Source organism: Salmo salar, chromosome ssa09 (assembly GCF_905237065.1).
Source record: "Salmo salar chromosome ssa09, Ssal_v3.1, whole genome shotgun sequence".
Taxonomy (NCBI): domain Eukaryota; kingdom Metazoa; phylum Chordata; class Actinopteri; order Salmoniformes; family Salmonidae; genus Salmo; species Salmo salar.
The window spans coordinates 130421150-130430636 of record NC_059450.1 but is presented as its reverse complement, the minus strand read 5'-3'; the positions used below and the strand labels follow the sequence as shown (position 1 = coordinate 130430636).

Here is a 9487-nt window from a genome sequence, read left to right as displayed (position 1 = left end):
CATGGACTACAGGAAAAGGCGGGCCTAACAGGCCTCCATTATCATCAACGAGGCTGTAGTGAAGCCGGTCGAGCGTTTCAAGTGCCTTGGTGTCCACATCACCAACGAACTATCATGGTCCAAGCACACCAAGACAGTCTTGAAGAGGGCTCAAAAAGTTCTACAGCTGCACCATCGAGCGCATCCTGACCGGTTGCATCACCGCCTGCTATGGCAACTGCTCGGCATCTGACCATAAGTCGCTATAGAGGGTAGTGCGTGCAGCCCAGTACATCACTTGGGCCAAGCTTCCTGCCATCCAGGACCTAAATACTTGGCGGTGTCAGAGGAAAGCCCCAAAAATTGTCAGACTCCAGTCACCCAAGTCATAGACTGTTTTCTCTGCTACCGCACGGCAAGCGTTACCGGAGCACCAAGTCTAGGACCAAAAGGCTCATTAACAGCTTCTACCCCCAAGCCATAAGACTGCTGCACAATTAATGAAATTGCCACTGGACTATTTACATTGATCCCCCCCCCCCCTTCCCCTCCATTTGTCTTGTACACTGCTGCTACTCGCTGTTTATTATCTATGCATAGTCACTTCACCCCTACCTACATGTACAAATTACCTCGACTAACCTGTACCCCCGCACATTGACTCTGTACCGGTAATCCCAGTATATAGCCTTGTTATTGGTATTTTATTGTTACATTTTATTATTTTTTACTTTATTTGGTTTATTTGGTAAATATTTTCTTGAACTGCACTGTTGGTTAAGGGCTTGTAAGTAAGCATTTCACGGGAAGGTCTACACTTATTGAATTCGGAGCATGTGACAAATAACGTTTGATTTGATTTGAGTGTGCATGCCCTGGGATGTTGTCACTGTTCCACCCTTCTCCTCACTTCCCTTTCCCCTTCCCCCACTGTGGCCAGAGAGGCCAGCTGTGGGGAGTGTGTGCTCTGTTTATTGAAAAAGTGGTGGGAGAACAAGACAGTGGTTTATGGAGCAGCACAGTTTCTCACTAATCGAGGGGGTATTAGTTTCAGTCTTTTCAAAGTTAGCTGTTAGTCTAAACAAATTAGTTGCTGGATTTGTATTTACATTTTAGTGAAAGATTATTTTGTTTCAGATCTGTGCTCTCGTTGGCTAACAAATTCAATTGAAGTTGACAAATTCCTTCTTTGTATCAAACCTCATAAATTCACATTTTATACAGCCTGATCTGTGACGGTGATCATTTTCCAGAGAAACAAAGAACATTGTTTCATAGTAAGTTAACAATATATACCCTGATAATGTTTTAAGCCCTGTCATATAGTTCAATCGTCTTGTTTGTGTTTTGTTAAGTAAGATGAGTGGCCCCTCCCTTGATTCTCTGGTTTTCTGGAAGTAGGCCACCACCCACACCACTCCCTCTCCACCACTCCCCCTTCTCTCTAGTCACAGTCAGACACGAACAGACTGGTTGAGTGGAAACACACTACGAGAGGGGGAACAAATCTGTGGCAGCCCTAGCTAGCCTCCCTCTGAGCCTAGGAAGTGGGAAACGTGAGACAAGCTGCACCTATTCTCTGTGAGTAGTTCTGAAAGGAGCACAAGGGGGAAATACCATATCTAGAACATTGACTCCCTTCAAACCCCTGGAGCTGTGACTGTCCTGAGGAGAACTCTCCCCTCACACGTACTCGCCAACGGACCGTGGAGGTGTGAGAAGAACCGTGGCGATAAGCCGCTGATGTGAAACAGACGAAGAACAAGGAAAAGAGTAAAAAGAGGGGTAGGAGAAGAAAATGGAGGCCTTGCTTCCTGTGTTGCAGCGGCACCCTGGACTGTCTGTGTTGGTGTGCGCTCTGATGTTCCGGGTGGCCCACCGACTACTACAGAACCTGTCTGTGCCCAAAGCGGTGGCGGTGGATGACTTCCGTTCCTGGAAGTGGAGGAACCTCTCGGTCTCTATGGTCCACTCCCTCCTGACAGGGACTTGGGCTGTGACCTGGTGAGTCACTCTCTGCACTGGGACACCATTGTTCATTCATAGTGGATCCACATGATGTTATGTTATTTAAGGGTGTGTGGTGCAAAGCAGTAACACTCACTGGCAGGGGAGATGGAGGAGACAGGGGAAGGGGTGGGGAGACTAAGTCATTCTCAAGTGGGGAGTTAAATACCACAGTACAGCCTACAAAATGGCATCCTCAGGAAATAAATACTTGTTGAGCTCTGCAATACCACAGATAGAACAATGAGACAGATATTTCACCAAATGCATAAATGTGAAGCATCCGCTTCACAGAGAAAGCATTCCCTAATGGAAATATGCAAACGTATGCTAGAACACACCAGTAGGATCTCGCTAGCTCGTGCTTGGCTCTGCCCACCTCCTTGCTTATTCTGCCCACTATGACTAATTTGTTACCATTTGAAAACAACAGGCTGTGGTCTAGATGAGCAAGATGAGGTGTTAATGTCATGCTTGTAGTTTAGAGTAGCTGATTAGGGCAGTAAATGTTCCTCTTTGTAGTTAATAACCATCAATATGTGTCAGAGGTTAGCCAAATATTGAGTCAGCAACGATGGCGCCTTAATCAGATTCAGATTGTGGCAGTTTAGAAAGCACATCTGTTTTGACATAAGAAAAATGGCCTATTCTTGAGTATCCACTCAAGTCAATTAGCCTACCTTTAGCATCACGCCATAGACAAATGAATAAACGATCCAATCATAAGAGTGGTGAAGTAGCCTATTTCAAAGAGAGCAAGTAGGTGAAGATCAGATCAGAGCCAGTTTCAGAGCCATAAATTATTTAATTGTTACACACATTGTTTTTGTAATACAAGTATAATTTTTTTAACATATATAGCTATGCTACTTGTATAGCTAGCTGACTACAACACATGCATACATTGGCAGGCTACACAATATAGTATACTAATAGATGTATCAACAGTTGTTTCATAAGAAAGTGAAAGCAGCTATATTCAACAAGCTGCTTGGACAAGCTGTTGTTCATGTAGTTCACTGATTATTGCCATACACATGTTTACCCTGACCTGCTAGAAAGCACCAGGTTACTCAATAACAAGGGAATGTACTGTCTTACCATAGACTTTGCTATAGACCTTGTTAAGGCACGAATCATCTCGTAAAGAAGCAGGAGAATATGTTACCAGATAGTGATACTAAGGTGTGAGCTACAGGCTCACATGGTTTCCCAAACTCGGTCCTGGGGCCTCCCCTGGATGCATGTTTTGGTTTTTAGACTCAGGGGAGGCCCCAGGACCGAGTTTGGGAAACCATGTGCTACAGGAGTGAGCCATGTACGTCTGAATGAGAAGAACTCAGACCTAACTGTCCATAACCATGAATCCCTGTCCTCTCCAGTGTGATCATCTGGCCTGAGATGGCAACCAACATTCACTCCTTCTACACGGCCCCAGCCTACATACTCATCTGCATCTCATCAGGTCAGTCACTACCCCTTTAAGATGGCTGCTAAAAGAGCTGTGTGTGAAATAGTTAATTCATTCCCAGTTTACCTTTATTGAACTATGAACATTGACCACCACTGGCATGGGAGAGTAGGGTTCATCGTGGGGAATCTGATATGCTATTTTGAGGCTATCTCACTCCAATGTTGAACTTTGTTATAAAGGCTTCAGTCTGGCTTGATCAAATAAAAAAATAAGTTAAAAGGCATGGAATGAATTCGGAGCTCGTGCTCACACACAACACACTATACTATCCCCTCCTTCCCTTTTTCCTAGTAAAAGCTGGTATATCCTGGGAAACTAGATACTCTCCCACATTTCAGTGGCAACCAGATTGAGAGAATGAACAATGCAGATCCGCCCATCTCACCGGGCTTAAATAGGGGATGGGCCACACCCTCAGATCGCTATGGGCACCAAAACTAATCCCCTCAAGACCCAGCAGTCAAGAGCGCTGCTGAAATATGTGATGACAAGATGTGACTAGTGTTGGGTGTTATTATTCCGTGTGTCTCGCATGCATGCAGGCCTAAGGAGAGCCAGCCTGACAACCACAAACCTTCCATTCCATTGAGACAGTTTGGCATATATAGAGGTTCACACAACACTCATTTAGAAATCCAGTTTAAAGCGGTTTCCCTGTGTTTGCCTATCAAGTGTAATACATATGATAACTAGGATGGACTATGCCAGTACAGTCCAATATATTTCTCTACACTAATGTACGTAGGACAGGGAAGTCCTGACCCTTTCTTTCTGGTACCACTGTTATCAACCATTTAGATGGCCTCCATCTGTTGTTTGGACCTTGATAAGTAATCCATAGAAATAGAATCTCAGGCTCTGTTCCAATATCCATACTGCATAGAATTTGGAATGAAGCAATGTATTGGGCATGCATTCAAAGGGGTATGCTGGTATGCACATTGGAACGTGGCCTAATATTAGATACTGTATCTAAGAGCTATCTAATATATCTGCACATTGACTTGGTACTGGTACTCCATGTACAGTATATAGCCAAGTTATCGTTACTCATTGTGTATTTATTATTACACATTTTACTTTTCTATTGTTTCTCTATTTTCTTTCTCATAATTTTTTGGAAGGGCCCATAATGAAGCATTTCACTGTTAGTCTACATCTGTTCATGTGATGAATAAAATTTGATTTAGGGCACTCCAAAAGGCCTTGAGAGACTGAGGCATTGATTTTTACTCTCCTTTGACAGGATACTTTGTTCAGGATGCAGGTGACATCATCCTAACTGGACACGCAAGAGGATCCTGGGAGTTCTTAATTCATCATGTCCTGGTAAGATAATTTACTTTTTATTGTTTCAGTTTGTACAGTGGGGGAAAAAAGTATTTGATCCCCTGCTGATTTTGTACGTTTGCCCACTGACAAAGAAAGGATCCGTCTATAATTTTAATGGTAGGTTTATTTGAACAGTGAGAGATAGAATAACAACAAAAATATCCAGAATAAGAACAAAAATATCCAGAAAAACGCATGTCAAAAAAGTTATAAATTGATTTGCATTTTAATGAGGGAAATAAGTATTTGACCCCCTCTCAATCGGAAAGATTTCTGGCTCCCAGGTGTCTTTTATACAGGTAACGAGCTGAGATTAGGAGCACACACTTAAAGAGAGTGCTCCTAACCGCAGCTTGTTACCTGTTAAAAAGACACCTGTCCACAGAAGCAATCAATCAATCAGATTCCAAACTCTCCACCATGGCCAAGACCAAAGAGCTCTCCAAGGATGTCAGGGACAAGATTGTAGACCTACACAAGGCTGGAATGGGCTACAAGACCATCGCCAAGCAGCTTGGTGAGAAGGTGACAACATTTGGTGCGATTATTCGCAAATGGAAGAAACAAAAGAACTGTCAATCTCCCTCGGCCTGGGGCTCCATGCAAGATCTCACCTCGTGGAGTTGCAATGATCATGAGAACGGTGAGGAATCAGCCCAGAACTACACAGGAGGATCTTGTCAATGATCTCAAGGCAGCTGGGACCATAGTCACCAAGAAAACAATTGGTAACACACTACGCCGTGAACGACTGAAATACTGCAGCGCCCGCATGGTCCCCCTGCTCAAGAATACATATACATGCCCGTCTGAAGTTTGCCAATGAACATCTGAATGACTCAGAGGACAACTGGGTGAAAGTGTTGTGGTCAGACCAAAATGGAGCTCTTTGGCATCAACTCAACTCGCTGTGTTTGGAGGAGGAGGAATGCTGCCTATGACCCCAAGAACACCATCTCCACCGTCAAACATGGAGGTGGAAACATTATTCTTTGGCGGTGTTTTTCTGCTAAGGGGACAGGACAACTTCACCGCATCAAAGGGACGATGGACGGGGCCATGTACCGTCAAATCTTGGATGAGAACCTCCTTCCCTCAGCCAGGGCATTGAAAATGGGTCGTGGATGGGTATTCCAGCATGACAAGGACCCAAAACACACGGCCAACGCAACAAAGGAGTGGCTCAATAAGAAGCACATTAAGGTCCTGGAGTGGCCTAGCCAGTCTCCAGACCTTAATCCCATAGAAAATCTGTGGAGGGAGCTGAAGGTTCGAGTTGCCAAACATCAGCCTCGAAACCTTAATGACTTGGAGAAGATCTGCAAAGAGGAGTGGGACAAAATCTCTCCTGAGATGTGTGCAAACCTGGTGGCCAACTACAAGAAACGTCTGACCTCTGTGATTGCCAACAAGGGTTTTGCCACCAAGTACTAAGTCATGTTTTGCAGAGGGGTCAAATACTTATTTCCCTCATTAAAATGCAAATAATTGTATAACATTTTTGACATGCGTTTTTCTGGATTTTTTTGTTGTTATTCTGTCTCTCACTGTTCAAATAAACCTACCATTAAAATTATAGACTGATCATTTCTTTGTAAGGGGGCAAACGTACAAAATCATCAGGGGATCAAATACATTTCCCCCCCCCACTGTACCTACTACCTGGTATGATAATAAAAAAAGAGACCATAGGTAAATTGTTACAGCAGCTTCTGGTAGATTGTGTCTGAAGGTTAGATACACAGTATTTAAATGTTGTTTTATGGCCTTGTGAAACCAGACTGATCGCGCTCACACTTTGTTTCAATTCACTTCTATGGAAGTGAAACAATGTGAGCTGTGAAGGAATTTTAATATTGTATGGTGCTAAGAGATATCGCACTCCTCCTTGGGGGATATTAATGTGTCAGTAGTGGAATTTTAAAGGTGCCACAGCAAGGGCCTATTCTAAATGAATGCTCCTGTGTGCCTGTCCCCTGACTGCAGGGGAACAACACCCACCATTGTGTGGGGGGATCTGTGTTGTGTTGAACACAGGGCATCTTGCCACTGATCAGAGGCACACACTGAGCTTTGCTTCCCTGTGTCTCTGGTCAGTCAGTGGGCATGTATGTCCCAACTTCTCTAACATGGCACATACTGGAACACCTAAAGACCACTAGTTGGTTGATAGTGTTTTTTGGGGATCCATTAATCAATCATACAGTATATTCAATAAATTCAATATAAATAGTTTTTCCCCAGTTTTACTATTGCAAAGATTACGGTATCCCAATAGCCTTACTGCTGTAAGGTGGCAGAGTGTCATTGGTATATACTAACCCCTTTTTCTCTGTCCTTCCCTTCCTCAGGTGCTCTGGTGCTTCCTGTATTCTCTGTACTCGCACCTCTACGTGGCCGGTGCTGTGGTGGCTCTCTTTGTGGAGGTTAACAGTGTCACCCTGCATTTGAGGCTAATGTTGAAGCTAGCATCACAGCAGTCGTCCCCTCTGTACCAAATCAACAAGTTCCTCAACGTCTTCACATATGTCGTCTTCCGCCTCAGCGCACAGTTCTACCTCACGTATTACATTGTCCAGAACTACTCCTGGATGGACAAAGGAGGCTACTTCCTCGTTACCATGACCCTAATGAACACCATGATCCTGATCTACTTTTATCGTCTTCTCCGTGCCGACTTCTTCCCCCGGACCAGGCCTCGCATGGCGCAAAATGGCACCCACAACAACAACGTCAAAAAGTTCCTCACTGAATGACTCCGAGAGCGACATGGCTGTAAACTGGCGCTTGTGTTTGTTTTTTGTTTTGTTCGGTTACTGATATCATTCCTCATCAAGACGTCTCATCTGGTTGCATTGTCAAGCTGTGTCTTCACATAAACAACCATAACAAAGCTCTATCTCTCAACAGCTCGTGTTGTAGTGAGAGGCAGCCAGGAAAGGATGGGGACAGTGGTACAATCCCTATAGTGATGCTTCTCTACTGATGATTATGCCCACTGTGGCTGAAGATCCCTCACAGACACCCAAACAGGGCAGCATAGAGTTAGAGACTGGTCCATTCACACTGGCTGGGAGAATCCTACTAACTTACCTCCAGGATACTGTGGCACTTTTGCTTCTGATCATAGCTAATACATATATTTAAAATATAGGAATGTATGTGATTCATGTGGAATGCTCTTTAACAGGAAAAATACTTATAAATGCTAACATAATGTTGTGAATATATACAGTAAAGAAACTAACTGCCAGAGATATATCAGGCATCACCTTGGTGTTGTACATCCCACCCCACAAACTCTGTCAGGTGTAGCTTAGCAACATAGTTTTATTGAAATTTCCACTAATAGGATTTTGTTATATATACAGTATATACTATTCATAACTATAGTACAATCAATATTTTTGACTTTGTAACAAACTGTCAGACAACATCATTTTACTTTCATTCCTCCCTGCTTGGTCTCAACAGGTCAACACCAATACGTGGGTGACCAGCATTCTTACAACAGCGACCATTCATTCCATAAATCTAACATAGTGAAATGCATGTATCCCATTGAAAGTAGCTGAAGGTACGGTCAGGTCTACATTTTCTTGAGGTTACAAGAATCACTTATATTTCTCTTTAAATTATTTATCAAAGTGAACCAAACCAAAACGGACAGGTCCAGAGGATGGGTTAGCAACGGGTTTTGGTAAGTCATAGTAGTGCCTATACCACAGTTCCTTCTCAACAACCTTCCCTAGATAGCCCGTCCAGTATGTTTATAGATGCAGTGTTGGGGAAGATACCAATTACTTCACATTAGAAGTTAAGGTGGACTAAAGCTACCCTCAAGAAAATATAGTTTATCTAACTAAAGTTACTTTGAAAAAGTAGTACATTTTTCATGAAGTAGTTTAGATGAAGTTATGTAAATTTGAAATGTCATAGACTCTACAAATTGCAAGAACAGATGATCACTTTGGGGTCATATTGTAACATAAAGTGTAATTTAACATATTAAATGCAACAATGTTTCAAGTGTGAATGAGGCAGGTCTGATGCTGAAAAAGAAAGGAAATGATTGGTGAAGTAGGCAATCTTATATTTTTGCAAATAAAAGTAGTGTGTAGTTCCAGTTGAAGTTTGCATTCACCTTAGCCAAATACATTTAAACTCAGTTTTTCACAATTCCTGACATTTAATCCTAGTAAAAATTCCCTGTCTTAGGTCAGTTAGGATCACCACTTTATTTTAAGAATGTGAAATGTCAGAATAATAGTAGAGAGAATGATTTATTTCAGCTTCTATTTCTTTCATCACATCCCCAATGGGTCAGAAGTTTACATTACACTCAATTAGTATTTGGTAGCATTGCCTTTAAATTGTTTAACTTCGGTCAAACGTTTCGGGTAGCCTTCCACAAACTTCCCACAATAAGTTGGGTGAATTTTGACCCATTCCTCCTGACAGAGCTGGTGTAACTGAGTGAGGTTTGTAGGCCTCCTTGCTCGCACACGCTTTTTCTGTTCTGCCCACAAATTGGCTATAGGATTGAGGTCAGGGCTTTGTGATGGCCACTCCAATACCTTGACTTTGTTGTCCTTAAGCCATTTTTCCACAACTTTGGAAGTATGCTTGGGGTCATTGTCCATTTGGAGTACCCATTTGCGACCAAGCTTTAACTTCCTGACTGATGTCTTGAGA

General features: G+C 42.9%; 1 protein-coding gene across 1 annotated transcript; it reads left to right on the top strand.

Moving 5' to 3' along the window:
* Positions 1-1410: 1410 nt before the first annotated feature.
* LOC106612796 (TLC domain-containing protein 1) lies at positions 1411-8918 on the top strand. Its single transcript, XM_014214301.2, has 4 exons — positions 1411-1983; positions 3369-3451; positions 4707-4789; positions 7144-8918. The coding sequence occupies exons 1-4, from the start codon at positions 1778-1780 to the stop codon at positions 7546-7548; spliced, it is 777 nt and encodes a 258-aa protein (XP_014069776.2). The 5' UTR covers positions 1411-1777; the 3' UTR covers positions 7549-8918.
* The last annotated feature ends 569 nt before the right edge of the window (positions 8919-9487 follow it).

What these genes read in the sequence shown, in the direction of transcription:
- LOC106612796 (XM_014214301.2), top strand. Translation starts at nt 1,778, where the DNA reads ATGGAGGCCTTGCTTCCTGTGTTGCAGCGGCACCCTGGACTGTCTGTG. An exon ending in GGGACTTGGGCTGTGACCTG is followed by an intron (nt 1,984 to 3,368) that starts GTGAGTCACTCT and finishes TGTCCTCTCCAG; the next exon opens with TGTGATCATCTGGCCTGAGA. An exon ending in TCTTAATTCATCATGTCCTG is followed by an intron (nt 4,790 to 7,143) that starts GTAAGATAATTT and finishes TCCCTTCCTCAG; the next exon opens with GTGCTCTGGTGCTTCCTGTA.